Source organism: Globicephala melas, chromosome 5 (genome assembly GCF_963455315.2).
Source record: "Globicephala melas chromosome 5, mGloMel1.2, whole genome shotgun sequence".
In the NCBI taxonomy this organism is placed as follows: domain Eukaryota; kingdom Metazoa; phylum Chordata; class Mammalia; order Artiodactyla; family Delphinidae; genus Globicephala; species Globicephala melas.
In genome coordinates this window covers 95,027,294-95,044,763 of record NC_083318.1, presented here as the reverse complement: position 1 = coordinate 95,044,763, position 17,470 = coordinate 95,027,294, and the positions used below count along the sequence as shown (strand labels likewise).

At 34.2% G+C, this 17,470-nt stretch overlaps 1 protein-coding gene across 6 annotated transcripts in view; it reads right to left on the bottom strand.

Moving 5' to 3' along the window:
- MRPL1 (mitochondrial ribosomal protein L1) overlaps positions 1-17,470 on the bottom strand; it is a 93,217-nt gene that overhangs the window by 24,693 nt on the left and 51,054 nt on the right. For all 6 annotated transcript variants that reach the window (XM_060299522.2, XM_030877944.3, XM_070045584.1 and 3 more), the window contains 4 exons: positions 16,340-16,423; positions 14,908-14,979; positions 11,438-11,549; positions 5,320-5,426 (listed from right to left, as the gene is read on the bottom strand). In XM_060299522.2, coding sequence (XP_060155505.1) covers positions 5,320-5,426; positions 11,438-11,549; positions 14,908-14,979; positions 16,340-16,423 — 375 coding nt within the window. The remainder of the gene's footprint in view (positions 1-5,319; positions 5,427-11,437; positions 11,550-14,907; positions 14,980-16,339; positions 16,424-17,470) is intronic.

Genomic DNA, 17,470 nt, shown 5'->3' with positions numbered 1-17,470 from the left:
AATCAAATCCTTGTATCATACAGGTGGCAACAACAGAAACAAAGCAACAACAAAAATAAACCTTTAGTATTTCCAACTATGTAATAAGAATAACATCACTCGTGGAAATCGCCAACTTTTAAGGAAGATATATTACTTTCTTTGAAATCTTTTTAAAAAATCTGTTACCTCTGATAATTATAAAAATAAATATTTTTATGGAATAGTTATATTGTATTAGATACAATTGTAGACAGATTTTTATTCCTTTTTCAACAACTTTATTGAGGTATACTTGATAACTTTATAGAGGCATATTTTGCATATTACGTTATTCACCATTTTCTAATTTATAATTCAATGATTTTTTAGTACGTTTATCAACCAACACCATAAATCAGTTTTAAAACTGATGATCCCTGAGGCACATTTACTGTTAATGCCTGTTTCCTACCAACCCCTCGCCCCAGGCAACCACTAATCTACTTTTTGTCTCTACAGTTTCACCCTTTTTTTGGACATTTCACATAAATGTGGTTTCTGCATCTGCTTTCTTTCACTAAGCATGTTTTTGAGGTTCGTCCACATCATAGCATGTATCCATAGTTTGTTCCTTCTTATTGCTAAACAGTATTCCAAGGGATATGTTGCACATTTTTAAAGTGTCAATTTATTAAGTTTTGACATATGTATACACTCAAACCATCACCAGTCAGGATAACAAACATGTCAATCATCCCCCAAATTCCTTGTGTTCCTTTGTAATCCCTCCTCCCCCACCCCATCCCAGTCACCTTGTCCACAAGGCAACTATCAGTCTAGTTTCTGTCACTATACATTACTTTGCATTTGCCAGAATTTTACATAAATGGAATCACACAGTATGTACTCTTTCTTGTCTGGCTTCTTTCATTCAGCATGATTTTTAAAAAATTCATTCATGTTAAAGCATGCATCAATTGTTTCTTTTTATTACTGTACTAAAGAATATTCAATTGTATAGACATAACAAAGTTTGTTTATACATTCACCTGTCAATGGACACGTGAAATGTTTCTGGGTTTTGGCTATTACAAATAAATCTGATATAAGCATTTGTTTACAAATCTTTGCATAACCATATGTTTCCACTTCTCCTGAGTAAATATGTAAATGTGAAGTAGTAGGATCATATAGTAGGTGGGTATTAAACTTCTTAATCTACCAAACTGTTTGCCAAAGAGGTTGCATCATTTTACATTCTCACAGCAGCATATGAACATTCCAGTCACTCCACATCCTCACCAACGTTGGTATGATCAGTCTTTTTAATTTTAGTCATTCCAATACATGTGTAATGATATCTCATTGTGATTTTAATTTGTATTTCCTTAACTACAATAATGTTGAGCATCTTTCAATATGTTTGTCATTTGTCTGCCATGTGTTTGTCACCCCTTAGTGAGTTGTGTTCAAATCTTTTGATTTTTAAAACTGGATTGTTTTATTGTTGAGTTTTAAGAGTTCTTTATATATCGTGGATTTATCAGACAGATGATTTACAAATATTTTATCCCAATCTGCAATTTACCTTTTCATTTTCTTAACAGTATCTTTTAAAGAGAAAAGGCTTTTAATTTTTAAAAAGTACAATTTATCAATTTGTTCTTTTGTGGATCATGCTGTTGGTGTCATATCTAAGAAATTATTCCCTGACCCAACATTTTCTTCCAGAAGTTTTATAATTTTAAGCTTTACATTTAGGTCTTTGACACATTTTGAGGTAATTATATATGGTATGAAGTGTGGATCAAAGTTCATTTTATCAGATACAGATATCTAATTGTTCCAGTGTCGTTTGTTGAAAAGACTTGTTTCGCCATTAAAAATGCTTTTGCATCTTGTTTTAAATCAGTTGTCCGTATGTGTTTTGTCCTTTTTTTTTTTTGGACTCTCTATTCTGCTCCATTGATTGTTTTGTCTCTTTTGACATCAACATCACATTGTCTTAATTCCTGTAGCTTTATAAATCTTGAAATCAGATAGTAGACCTCCAACTTTGTCCTTTGTTAAAGATGTTTTGGCTAGTCTAGATCCTTTGTATTTTCACATGAATTTTAGAATCATGTCAGTTCTACAAAAAACCTTAATGGGATTTTGACTGAGAATGTACTGAATCTATACATTACTTTGGGGATAATTGACACCTTAACAATATTAAGTTTACTAATCCCTGAACATGATTCATTCCATCATTTATTTAGATCTTCTTTATTTAATTTCTCTCCACTATGTTTTGAAGTTTCCAGTGTATGGATCTTTCACATCTTTTGTCAGATTTATCCCTAAGTATTTCATATGTTTTAATACCACTATAAATGGTATTCCTTAGTTTTAAATTTTAATTTGTAAATGTTCATTGCTGTTATATAGAAGCAAACTGATTTCTGTATATTGATCTTGTATTCTTCAACTTACTTAACTCACTTCCTTGTTCTAGTATCTAGATCATGTCATCCTTTGAAAAATGAGTTTTACTTCTTCCTTTCTAATCTGCTGTCTCTTTTTTTTGCCTGACTACACCAGTTAGAATCCCTAGATTAATGCTGAACAGAAGTGGTGAGAGTGGATATCCTTATCTTGTTCCTGATCTTAGGAGGAAAGCATTCAGCCTTTCATCACTATGATATCAGCTGTTGCTTTTTCTTAGATGCCCTTTTTCTGGTTGAGGACATTAACTTCTATTCCTAGTTTTCTGAGACATTTTAGTCAGGATCAAGTGTTGGATTCTGTCAAATGTTTTCTCTGTATCTACTGAGATGATCACATGACTTTTGATTTTTAGTGTGTTAATGTGGTAAATTATAATGATTGATTGTTGAATGTTAAACTAACCTTGAATTCCTAGGATAAGCCCTACTCATCATGATATGCTATTATTTTTACACATTGCTGGATTCTATTTGCTAAAGTTTAGTTTATAATTTTAATATCTGCATTCATGAATGATGCTGGACTGTCATTTCCTTTGTCTGGTTTTGGTATCAAGGTAATGCTAATTGCTTTAGGTGGGAGAGTAAATCAGGTTCCTGTTACTCCATCTTAGCCAGAAGTAGAATTCTGTTTAATAGTTATTAGGTCATTATCTCATCTACTCCTTCCTAATCTAGAAAGTATATATCATTATCAACATCATTTTACATATAGGGAAAATGGGGAATGGGGGAAAACTGAGGCTCAGAGAGCAAGGTAACACAGTTCTAATCTGCAACTAGGATTTGAATCCACATGTATGAATCTAAAACCCATTCTCTTAACCTCCTACTATACTATACTATTTAAATAGTACTCAGAAAAGATTCTCTTGAGACACACAGATTAATTTCTTTTTCATTAAGAAAAAGCATTATATCTCTAAAAGATCCAGGTAGTCTGGTCTGGAGCCCATGTCTTAATCACTATGGTATTTGTTAAAAAGAATGAATGAGATGCCATTGTTTCTTATACACTGAGTTAGGATCTATATAAACTATTAACACTACTCAATATACTGAAAACATTACTTAAGAAAAAAGATACATCTAGGAAGAAAGAGTCTTATAAAGATACTTTACAGACCTAAACAGACCAACTAAAACAGTAACAATAGGTGTTATCATTCTAAAATTTTATTTAATCTTTGATACCACATTGTGAAATAGATATTACTATATAAATTTTATAGATGAGGAAATTTGAGACACAACAACATTAAGAAACTTGTTTGGGAGGAGGGGCAATATAGGAGTAAGGGGTTAAGAGGTACAAACTATTACATATAAAATAAGCTACCAGGATATATTGTACAACATGGGGAATATAAACAACATTTTATAATAACTATAAATGGATTATAACTTCTAAAAATTGTGAGTCACTATATTGTACACCTGTAACTTATACAATATTGTACATCAACCATACTTCAATTAAAGAAACATTTAAAAAAAAGAAGAAAAGAAACTTGTCTAAAATCTGCCATCCCTTAAGTAGCAGAACAGGTATTCAAGCCCAAGTCTCTATAGCTCTAGAATAGTCTCTTAAAATTTGTATTTGGTTTTCTGTTTGTGTTTCACACTGCAATGTTGCCATCCCTGAGAAACAAGACACACTGCCAAGGGCCTTTTGGGAACAAGGAAATTCCAACATCAGATTCAAGCAGAGCTCAATGCCAACTGAATTAGAGCTAAGCTTTGATGATAATGAAGGCGAAGGGGGGTTTCCCAATCCCTGACTGGATTAAACTTGCTTTGCCCCCTTTCTAAAGCAAGTTTTCCTTCCATAAAACTGGATAAGTTCCTTTTATATATTTCTGATGATTTACAATAGGTACAGCTCAATGAGTTTGGACTACCCGTGGTGGGCTATAATGCAGAATTGCTCTCAGGAGTAGGATGGGAGGAGGAATAATAGCTCTTCAAATAACTCCAGTCATGAGGCAAGACAGGCTGAAGAGCCTGGACTCTTGAGGAGACTCCCAAGGTTTAAATACCAAGTATGCCTCATACTAGCTGTGAGACACTGGAAAAATTACTTAACCTCTTTGGGCTTCCATCCCTTCACCTATAAATTACAGATGATAATTTACCTCTTATAGGGTTCAGGATTAAAAGACAGAATATATGAAAAATGTCTGGAATAGTACCTAGCACTTGGTAGGCACTGTTTAAATTTGGCTAACAATATTATTATTATTCCTATAGTTACTGCACAGGAAAAAATTACATACATTAAATAGGCACGTTAGAAATTCTGTAGGATTAAGAAATATTGGCAAAAAACTATATCTTTTGAAACACAGTCCTATAAAAATCTGATTTAGCTATATTAGTGTCCCAAAAATGGCTTTGGAAATTAATTTCCAGCATCTTCTATAAGTGGGCAAACAGCTTTTAAAACACAAGCAGGGATAATCAGAAACAATTCATTAAAATAAAGCAAATTACTCAATTCCATTAAAGTAGCATTAAATACTTACTATGGACTCAGCATTATTCAATACTCTATAAGGTACATGTAAGATCTAGACCCAACTCCCAAAATGCTTAAAATATTAGCAAAAATAACATAGAATAGACTAATAAGGCAAAGTACAAGTAAATGTCAGAGAGTGGCACATAACTCTAGAAAAGAAGGAATTCTAAAGCACCACTAAAATTTATGAATTCAACTCATAAAAAAAATTATCTATGTATATATTCAGTGCCACTTCTAATGCTACTGACAAGGACAAGTTCAAAGGGCTGGTATGTTATAAATTATTAATGAATCACTTAAGCAAAAAATAAAAGGGGTTACTGAATAATTTTCACTATAACTTACTGTTCCTATTTTGGTCTCCAGAAAGTTCTCCCTTTCTTCATCTACCTTAATTTCATGTCCAGTTTTAAATAATTCAAGCATTTTGGGGATGTCTCGGCCAATGGAATCTGGTTAGAAAAGGAGAAAATCCAAAGTTACCATTACATCTAAACAAGTAGCAAAAATTACTGAGTAAGAGAAACATTCAGGGCTTCCCTGGTGGCGCAGTGGTTGGGAGTCCGCCTGCCGATGCGGGGGACACGGGTTCGTGCCCCGGTCTGGGAGAATGGCCCGTGAGCCATGACTGCTGAGCCTGCGCGTCTGGAGCCTGTGCTCCGCAACGGGAGAGGCCACAACAGTGAGAGGCCCGCGTACCGCCAAAAAAAAAAAAAAAAAAAAAAAGAGAGAAACATTCAATCAAGTTAAGATATAAAAAATGATTTGTGGCAGAGAGCCTTTAGGGTGGCCCATTTCCTGGTGTTCATGCCTTTGTGTTATCCCTTCCCCTTGCATATGGATGAGAGTTGCAACGTGCTTCTAAGCAAGAGACAGTATGATTATGCATACCTGATTACATTACATAAAACTGCAATGCCTATCTTGGAGGAGTCTCTCTTCCTACTGGCTTTGAAGAAGCAAGCTACAATGTTGTGAGGGCATATGGAGAGCCATGGGTCAAGAAACTGAGATCCTCAGTCCAGAAACCTGCAAGGAACTGGATTCTGCCAAAAAGCCACATGAATCTGGAAGGGAACTTTCCCCAGTCAAGTCTCAGATAAAATCACAGCCCCAGCTGACACCTTGATTGTAGCTTTATGAGACCCTGAAGCAGAGAACCTAGCTTAGCTGTATACATATTCCTGACACACAGAAGCTGACACAGTAAATGTGTGTTGTTTTAAGCCACTAAATTTGTGATATTATTGTTGTACAGTAATAAATAACTAATAAATAAGTATATACAATGATGATGCTTATACTTTAGAAACACTGATGACAAATTAAAATAAAACCTATAAAATAACACATGATAAAAGCTGACAGTGGAGTCTTGAAATCTTTGAAGAACTTTTTACTTACCTTTGTGTGAAATTTGTCTGACCTGCCTTACCATAAAGAAGGGAAGGAACTAGAAAAGTAGCAAGATCTAGCAGTAGAAATAATACCTCAGTGAGTGGTACAATCTGGAAGCAGCTCATTGCTGCACAAATGGTTACAGAAGCTGGCAGGAAGAAAGAGTTAAGAATTGAGACCTTATTGGATTCGAATGTCACTTTGTCCTCCATTAGGGTGGAAAAAAAGATGCAACTGAATAAAGAAAGGAGAAAAATGGAATCAAGGTAAAAACTAAGAATTTTCAAAGGACCATGGAGGAGACTCCAAACATAAACTATACCTTCCTAATCGTTAATCATTAACATTTTAACTCAAATTCAACACATAATATATATTTTTTAGTTTTACTTTAAACTTTTTTTAAATTTGTTTTTTATTGAAGTATAGTTGAATTACAATGTTGTGTTAACTACTGCTTTACAGCAAAGTGACTCAGTTATACATATATATATTCTTTTCCATTATGGTTCATCACAGGATATTGAATATAGTTCCCTGTGCTGTACAGTAGGACCTTGTTGTTTATCCATTATATATATACCAGTTTGCATCTGCTAATTCCAAACTTCCAATCCAACCCTCTCCCATCCCTCTCCCCCTTGGCAACCACCAGTCTACTCTCTATGTCCCTGATTCTGTTTCTGTTTCACAGATAGGTTCATTTGTGTCATATTTTAGATTCCACAAATAAGTGATATCATATGGTATTTGTCTTTCTCTTTCTGACTTACCTCACTTAGTATGATAATCTCTAGTTGCACACATACTTCTAATATTCCACAATACCAAAACTTAACCTGAAAAAATTTCAATTTTGTACCTAGAAAATGTGATTTATTTGAAGGGTAAGAAATACAATAAGGAACATACCACTAGAGACACACCACTCTCAGTGTGTCTCCAGCAGCTCTTCCCATGATAAGTCAATATGAAAATCTCATTATATACAGCCACTATGGAAAACAGTATGGAGGTTCCTCAAAAAACTAAAAATAGAATTACCATATGATCCAGCAATCCCACTCCTGGGCATATATCCAGACAAAACTATAATTCAAAAAAATACATGGGGACTTCCCTGGTGGCACAGTGGTTAAGAATCTGCCTCCCAAAGCAGGGGACACAGGTTCAAGCCCTGGTCCAGGAAGATCCCACATGCTGCAGAGCAACGAAGCCTGTGCGCCACAACTACTGAAGCCCGCACGCCCTAGAGCCCGTGCTCTGCAACAAGAGAAGCCACCACAGTGAGAAACCTGCACACCTCAATGAAGACTAGCCCCCGCTCGCCGCAACTAGAGAAAGCCTGCGCACAGCAACGAAGACCCAACGCAGCCAAAAAAAAACACAATAATGAGAAATCCGATGATAATGGGAAGTGGAGATTAATATTTTATATAGGATGGTTACAGAAGGGCTCTCTGTTTAATGTGATATTTGAATAAGAATGTGAGCCAGGCAAATTAGCAAAGAGCATTACAGACAGATGGGACAATGAGTCCAAAGACCTGAGAAGGAAGAACACTTAGTGCATATAAAGAAGGGCAAAGAGGCCATTATGGCTGGAGTAAGGGAAATGAAGGAGAGTAACAGAACCAGCTGTAATATATCAATAATTCATCTATAATAATTATAATCATACCTAATCATCATTGGAGTCTTTTACACATAGTTTTTAAACTAGCACATGAGAGAGGGAAATTTAGAAAAATTTCAAATTGGTTACCCTGCAAAAATTCCCTGTGTTTTAGCATTTTTCTTTATATAATCAAATTGTTTCAATAATGCAAGCAATACTCTGAAGTACAGCATGTCAATCTATGAGTTAAAAATAATTTACATTAGATTTCAATAATTTTATATCCATTACTCTCAAATATGATACAATACCAACTTCCATACAGAAAGCAGTGTCCTACTCAGTAGATGTGAATACTCTTTGGACAAGTCTGCGGGAATATCCTTTTGACAAGACTCCAGCTGGAGCACTGATGTTCAATCCTAAGAACTATGTGTTAAGAGGAACACACAGTAGTGGGTCCAGTTTTCTAATTATATCCCTTACCTGCCAACAACTTAGCATGCTTTAAAAGAATTCAACTATTTCCACACATGCCATAGTACCTACTATGGCTTAATATGCATAATAGAAAACTGATTCCATTAAGTCAAGATATTTTTCATACTAGTATTTTTTGTTTAGTAAATGCTAAAAAATAAGATTAGGAATAAAGAAAGTCAAAAAATATCAATAAGATGTATCTATATTAGATATGAAAGAATTTCAGAGGGCATTTGTATTGTGGAGAAAAGAAAGCTAAGTTGACATGCAAAATGAAGGCCAATTTCTTCCAAGAAATTTTAAAAAGCAAGTTTTAAATGTCGTTTTTTTAATAAGATAAAAAAGAAATACTCAGAAAACAAGCCAAATGTGCACTGGAAAAATAGAGAACTTGCCTATGGTTACTTAAGCAATTAAAATAAAACAAATAAAACTGCAGCATTAAACATGCTGCAAAATGTGCACATTCAATCCAGCCAAGTTGGTTACACCCACTCCCACTAGAAAAACAAAATGTAAGATAAAATGGGAAACTAATGAGCTCAGCTGCAGGGGCTTGTTTGTTTGTTTTTTAATTCCATCCATTTGCTCAAAACGTAATTTCTATTTTACCCTATGTCTTTTGTTGGATGTAAGGGGAATCAAATGTTCCTAAACAAGATTCTGAATAAGCTCTAAAAATGCATAATACAAGCTTCATTTGTTCTAATGCACATCTGCTGTATTCTGCTTTCACATTTTTGACAGGTTAATCATTTGTCTTCATGTTTAAAGAACACAAATGTTTTGCCAATGCTGTTAAGCAGATCGTGTGGGGCTGAAAAGAAAAAGTTAGGGAAGGAGAAAGGTCTGCCTGGTTTTCCAAGATGATTTGTTAAGCAAATTGGGGAGGCTGGGCGGAGAGAACATACCTAGGTAACTTGACCATGGTATACACAAGCTATGATTCATTATGAAAGCAGAAACAAAGCCCACTAGTAAAAATAAACATTTTCAAAAGAAACTTTTCTTATTTGAAATAAAGAAATAAGTTATCTGAAAACCTTTCAGTCCCAAATTTTGCAATGAAAATGGTAATAAGAAACCTCAACGCTAAAGAGAATTGAGGCCAAAAGAGTTATTCAAAGAATGGATAAAGCAGCAAAGGTAACAAAATTAATTTCTGTGAAAAACCAGTTAACCGTGCAAAGCGAGGAGCAAGCTGAATACAGATATATTCAGTATTCAGTTTCAGTTTTAATTGACTATATTTAATATTGTTTGGCTTTGTTGAGCTTGAATTTAATTAGAAAAAAATATGAGAATTATTTTCAAATTCAACTGCAACTCTGGTTTAATTTTTAAAATAATGTTCAATTTCAGGTCCTACTTAGGAAAGAATGTAAGTGTGCTTCCATGAAAACACACACTACTGTATTGGAAATCCCTAACAAAAAGTGTCAAACCTCAGTCCAATATCTCAAAAGGATGTGTTATTCAATGCAGGCTATCAAGAATAAACAAAACACTAGTACAACAAAACTGAAGAGTACATTTGAATTTGCTTACAGCATAGAACATGATCTATAATTCAGATGAGCATTAGTGGTTATCACGTATGAAGAATTTTTTTTAGCTCAACTAGAGTTAAAATTTGAAGACCAATCTACTAAAATGATTTTAAAATACTTGCTCTTTTACCTCATAAAATTTTATTTGAAATAACTTCTATCTATAGCAGATATCCAGCACCATCTAAAAGAAACAATGTCTGCAAATGAACTTACTTTTCTTCCCAGATCTACTCCCTGTTTCCATTAATGACATCAACTTATTAGGAGAGATTCCAAGGTTTAAATCTCAGCATCATTTGACTCTTCCCTTTCTCTCTCTCAACATGTCCATTCCTAACTACTTAGTGCAAAGTCCTATTATCTTTGACATCTGTCCTCTTCACTCCAGTCTCATTATGAAGACTTTAGTTTAAACATTACCTTTATCAGTCTCTGGCAATTGCACCTGAACTGGTCTCCCTGCATCTACTTTTGATTCATGCCAATACATCTTACAAACTCTTGCTAAATTAAAGCTCTGGAGAATCCCCCACCTTAAAAACTTCTAAGAGATTCCTGCTGAATACAGAATAGAAGTCCAAATTTATTAGGATCTTATTCAAGATTCTGCTCAACATGGCATCAATCTACCTGTCCAACATATTCTCTTTCATTTCGTAGGGGTACCATTCACTACAGCCAAAGAGAACTAATTGATATTTCTGGGATGTAGCCTATAATTTCTAACTTACTTCAGTGTCTATGATTAACAGATTCTTTCCACTTAAAATAAAATCCCCCTTAATCTGATCACCAAATTATTCAAGGTACAGTTTAAATGTCACCCCCTTCAGGGTGCCTTCTCTGATTTCCCCTCCTATGTATAAATTCCTCCTCTACTGAACACCTACAGCACCTTGTGAATTTATCATATACTACTTCATACTTTATAACGAGGCTATTTATGTAGCACCCTTACTTCTCTTACTAGGTTTCATAAGGGGGAAATATCCACAAGGGAAAAGTTGCTCAAGGGAAATAACTGCAGAACCATACACAGTAAGCATTCATACATATATGTTGAATGTTAACATAAATGAGAATACATGTTATATTGATAAAGAGGTATAAAATAGTATGATGATAACATACATAGTGGGTAATATGTTCCACTAATTTAAAACTAGAATATGGCCTAAATTTAAAGATCTGGTATTATAAAGTCACTAGGTCTTCAAATTACATTAAATCACCAATATTAATGCCAAAGGAAAAAAAATATTAAATCCATATGTTCCTATATAACACAAAACTCAAACACCAGAACATATTATTTATTCTACACATATATTAGCAATTTTGTTTTCTAACTAAACATATATATAGAAAGTTGTTGATAGCATGTTGAAATAGTAAAAGAATTCTCCCTTACTTCGAGTAAGCTTAGGAAATCTGTTTTTCAGTTTCTTCCTTAATGGATTAAGCTCCGGCATTATTTCTGGAACAGCTACATAAAAGTCTGGTTGAATTTCATCATCCAAAATCTAAAAATCAGGGGGGAAAAGATATCCTTAGATTGTATAAAAAGCTTTATCCTTCTAAAAATAAAGTCTAATGTAGCAATAATTTCCCTTATAATTTAGAAAACAGCTATTAAGCACAATTCTTTAACCACAAGGATCATTTGAACACATTTATCAATTATGAAAACCATCAGAAGTAAAACATTTTGATGTTTTCTTTTAAAAATAGCTACATCCATTAAAAACAAACAAATAAACAAACATTTAATGGGCTTAATTCTTCCATGGCGTTATGTGTGGCAAAGTGTTACAAGCTAGAACATATCACTGATGTGTACACGGCTCATACAGTCCCACAAAGTTGAATTCATATGTCCATCAAAACTGAAGGAGTATGTTGAAAATTTTGTAATAGATCTCATGTAAAATTAATAACCACTAGCTGCCAAATCACTAGCAACTACACTGTTTCCCTAAATTTGGAGCATCAGGAGAACTGAGTCTATAATTATTTTCACAAAGAATTGAAACCAAAATTCTCTTTGCCTCCAAAAAATGAAAGAGGAGTGGAATGGTCAAAGACAAGTTTACTTATAGTTTATTATCCATACTCTATTTCTATTCTAAGAGCAAAGAAAATAATTTCAATTTTTAAAAGACATTTTAAATTAATTCAGGCAGGCACCCAAAATAATTGTTTTACTCCTACAGTATACTCCATTTAAAAATTCAGTTGATTATAAAATGAAGCAACTTTTTAGAACAATACTGCCTGGACAACAAATATTTTACCAATGATTTTTTTGCATAAAGTCTTATCACAGTATGTCATTCAAAGCCTTGGTTTGGGGTTACACACTGAACTGTAAAAACCTGGACCCTGGCAAAATTAAGTGTGATTCTGGAATTTTATCTTCCTGTTACTATTTCTTCTTTTTACAAATTCTTTACTCCCTAAACAACATACTGTACTCCCCTCAACAATAACAACTTACTTTAAAAGAGAACTTATAACATGCCAAGCATTCTGCTAAGCATCATACATGGTTTAGTTCATCAAGTCTTTACAATAAATCTACAAAGACAGTACTATTGACCACACATTCCAGATAAGGAAATGGAGGGCTTAAGGAGGACGAGTCAATCTGTGCACTTTTAAGAGGCAGACCCAGAACTGAAACACAGGCAGTGTGGTTCCAGAACCAGGGCTCTCATCACTAGAAACATGAAAGCAGAGGCAACTTTGAAATGTAAAAGAACTGTATGTGACATTTCTACTCCAACATCTTCTAATACTGATTCTAAAACATGTTCCTTTGAATTAAATTTAAAATTATGTTTGAAAGTTATGCGATAGTTAACCTTAAGATCATATCATTGAATAATATAAAACTATATGGATGAAAAGCATGCATGCTTTAGAGACAAGTAAAAATGAAACTATTTAAAAATCCCTCAGAACCAAGCATACTTGTGATATTTCACAAGTATTGTAATTAAAGCAAAATGAATTTAGTAAATAAAGTCTTACCTAAGAAATGACTAAAAGTTCAGTAAATTCATCCTACATTTACCTATTATAAGCACTAAGTAAAACAGTATTGATATTTAATTAAAAAATACAAGAATGTGTAAAAAAAAAAATTGCAGCCATGATACTATTTACAAAACTGTACTGAATTTACTTCACAACCTGAATACCTTTTGAAAATAAAATGGATGAGTTTTAAAAGATACCAGGGGGTAATCTGCAAGAATATATTGGTTTTTATGCCTTATATAGGTGGCATTTTTCCCTCTAATAATAGATCATCAGTGGGGCACCTAAAGAGAAATTCTGTACCTGTAAAATTTTACTTACCAAATAATTTCAAAATGCACCTGGTTTCCTTATTTGGGTTACTTTTTTCAAAATATTTTATTTAATGAACTTAATGATACAGAATACTTTCTGCTCCCATACCATTTCTTTCTTGAGAAGTAACTTCTTACTTAACATTTAAGAAGTGGAGATATCTATTCAAACTTCACTGTTGCTATGCCTGTTCTATAAGATACTCTTATGCTTGCGGAAGAAAACAGATGGAAGGCAGTACACAAGTTTAATAAGAATAGTTCATTCTCTGACTCTGGGGTCCAAGCTACACTCTCAAATTCCAAAGAATATGTGGTATTGTTTATTTTTTAATATTAAAAGAATTTTAATAATCTTACTAATTTAAAATTTATGATACATGAGAGAGAATTGGGTACCACCCTCTAACTTTGACCTAGAAGCTGTATGAAAGTACAATCTCTTCATATTTTCCATTAGTTCTGTTCCCCAAAATAATTCTAGAGATTCTCCTTAAAAATCCAGAATCCACACCAAATTTAGAGAACTACTGGGGTAGAAAAAAACACACTACAAGCACTGTTGTGCTTGGTCCAGTTAATGGTCCAGTTAAAACTTCCCCCAAATCAAAATCTGGATACAGAACAAAAGATAAATTTTCATATCACTTTCTCCTGTTCTAAAAACAAAACAATAAGTATTCCACAGTCTAAAGGATTAAATTTAGAAGAGAAGATTTTAGAGAATGTTAAGGAAATCTTTTGTATTTCAGAAATAACTCCCAAAATTCAACAAATGTGCCTCTTCTCCCCACGTCTTTTTTTTTTTTTTTTTTGGCCACATGGGATCTTAGTTCCTTCGTCAGTGAAAGTGAGGAGTCCTAACCACGGGACCACCAGAAAATTCCCCTCCCCACCTCTTTAAAAAAAAAAAAATGTTGTCTTTGTTTCAAATGGGCTCCACAAATTCTTTGTTATTTTCCCAAGGCAGGCTATATAATCATTTTTTTGCCTCCATGCTAAGCCTACATTACTTGAACTGATGAAGTTGGGGAGGTAAAAGTTAAGAGTAACTAAAAGTACCATACTATAGAGGTCAGATACTATCCTTTGTGATCTACTAAAGCAAATCACACTTTTCACTCCAAGAAAGCAAAACAAATATCTGACCTTCAAAACGTGAATAGAGATATCCATGTGTGCTACCTTTTGCACTTCATCTCAAATCTCACATTCAAAACCAGAAAGAGTCATACTGCCCTTTCCAGTCTACCCACAGAACTCTCACAAACATATAGGAAGCAAAGAAAAATAAATCACAATATAAATCAAGCATAGTTAATATAAGAAAGTCTGGATAGTTTTTTCTTAGCTTTATTTTGAGACTCAGAAGAGTAGGAAAATTTTCCCCTGTTCTGTAAAGCTCTACTAACCATTGATCAAAAGATATGAACAGAGTGGTTATGTTCCACATGTAATAAATCAACAGATGGCAAAGATAACAGAACAATTTCTATAACTAATGAACATGAAAACAATACTGTACCTTCTGAATCAGATTAGTTCCTCCTGCAAATGCAGCTCCATTTTCTTCTGCTATTTTTATCTCTGATGCATTCTACCAAAACACAATAGTATGAACATCAATCTTTAAGCAAATTCAGTCTGCTTTCAAGTATTTGTCAGAAATAATACCACAGTTCAAAATAAAAACTGGGTTTTTTTTTTTTACTTTTAATTGAATGTGCATCAATTTTCAACTAGATGCATCAGAGATATTACATCCAGAACAAGTTTAGTTTAGAGGTGATTAAAGTGTTTCTTGACTCAACATATGAGGAAACACATCAAAATGGCATATTAGGAACCCACCAAGTGGTCCTTAGTCTCCAATGCTATCAATACATCATCTTCCAAAAGTAAAAGATTAAAATATATTTAGTTTTGCTAATTTAAATGGAGACATTTTATCAAACCAATATACAAGAGTAAAATTTTTTTAATTTAAGAAATGAGAACCAAAATTAAGCCTATTGTCTGAAAATTCAAAGAAAAATGCACAGTATTAGGGGTTTTTTTTCTATATGTTCCATTCATGCCATTTGGTTTTACTGTGAAAACATATCACTCCCTTATTTACTCAAGTTTTGTGGCATTCCAAGAGCTATATTCTCTACTTTCCTAGGAAAAGAGTAAAGAATTTCTTCATTGAAAGTGAGACAGACAGAGAGGAATCAAAACACCTTATAAAACAAATTCATGAATATGTTATAAACAAATGTTTATAATACAAAAAGAATGACAAAGAGCTGTATTACTACACTTGTTATCGCCTTGACTTTCTTGACTTTCCAGACTAGACCATTTTAAAAGTGTGGTTTCTATGTCTTCATAGCACTAAATGGGCCAACTGCTTTAATGTCAATGTTATTCTTGTTTGAAGAGCTTCAGTAGGAAGCAGCAGCTAGTAGGATAAATTCTATACTTCTCTTCAGTTTCTTGTGAGAAACATAATATGGTAGATGAATAATGATGAAGTTAACATTGTGGCTTAGCTCTTTCTCAAGCTAATCAGAAGGACCAACCTCAAATAAGTCATCTAATTGCTTTGAGCGTCATGTGGGGAAAATAAGTCTAGAGGAATGCTAAGGTTTCCTCTAACTCTACTCATTCAGTTATTCTTTTTTTTTTTTTTTTTTTTTGCGGTATGTGGGCCTCTCACGTTGTGGCCTCTCCCATTACGGCTCTCCCACAGGCTCCAGACGCGCAGGCTCAGCGGCCATGGCTCACGGGCCCAGCCGCTCCGCGGCATGTGGGATCTTCCTGGACCGGGGCACGAACCCGTGTCCCCTGCATCGGCAGGTGGACTCTCAACCACTGTGCCACCAGGGAAGCCCTCATTCAGTTATTCTAATCATTGACTAATGTGATATGTAAAAAAAATTAGACGATATAAAAAGTTGACAAAGGTTACTCACCCCTGTAAATACAGCAACTTTACTGGTCTCTGAAACAAATGGGTATGGCAAACTAAGAACACTGGCAAATGGCTCCACTTTTTTCTAAATACACAACAATGGAAAATCAATTATGAAAAATTCATTCAGCTTTTCTATATCTGAAATATTCACTGGTTACACTTTAAGGCATAAGAGATTATATTTCTTTTGTAAGAAATCCTAATAAAAATCTAAATCTCTCTCCCCAGCTCCATACTTCCACGGCACTTGGCTTCTATCTCTTCATCATTCATCACAGTCTCTCACATATTAACAGATGAGTTTGCACAATCCATATCTTCCCCAGCACCTAGTACAATGCTTTCCACATGATGGATGCCAATAAATGTTTGCTGCCCTGAATTAAATTCAAAAGAACATGTAATTTTTTTAATAGCATCAAGCAGGACATGTATATAGCTATGCATATTGAACAATATCCAGCTGATCTGTTCAGTAGGTCACCCCTAATTTCCATCACTGGCTCTAAACAATCAGGTAAATCAGATGATATTAACTTGAAATCCAAGATTGATTGCCAAACCTGAAAGGCTCTTCTGAGTGGGTCTATTTTGAAATTACCTGGACCACCCACCACTTTCAGATATATTTGGGAAGCCAGTTGGAAAATCCCAAATAAATAATGGAATGCATGTGAGGCGCCCTAATACAGGTGGAGTTTCTACAGGGCCTCAGAACTAATATGTTCAGTCATTGGGTCAAGGACCTGTCTAGGCCTATGGCTCAGATCTCCTAGGAAGACGTCGCAGGGAAACAAGTTCTAGGCCCATAGTTTTGGTGCGGCCTTAAGGTCTGGAAGAAAGAGAAAAGGAGTTGCTCCCTAATTAAACTGATTGAAAGATTATATTTTTAGAAAAGCTTTGCATAGAAATAACCTCCTGAGAATTTCTTTTCAGACAAGAAGGCACAAACTCTTAAGCACACTTTGTATCAGACATGCAACTCAGTTTTACTGACTGGCATTCCTTTGCCATTAACATGTCACAACTTACTTCAGTAAATTTTTCAATGGCAAGCAATCACAATAGCATCCCCTGGGGGAATGCTGGCTTGTTTTACAAGCACTCTATCAATAACAAAAAATGTCTC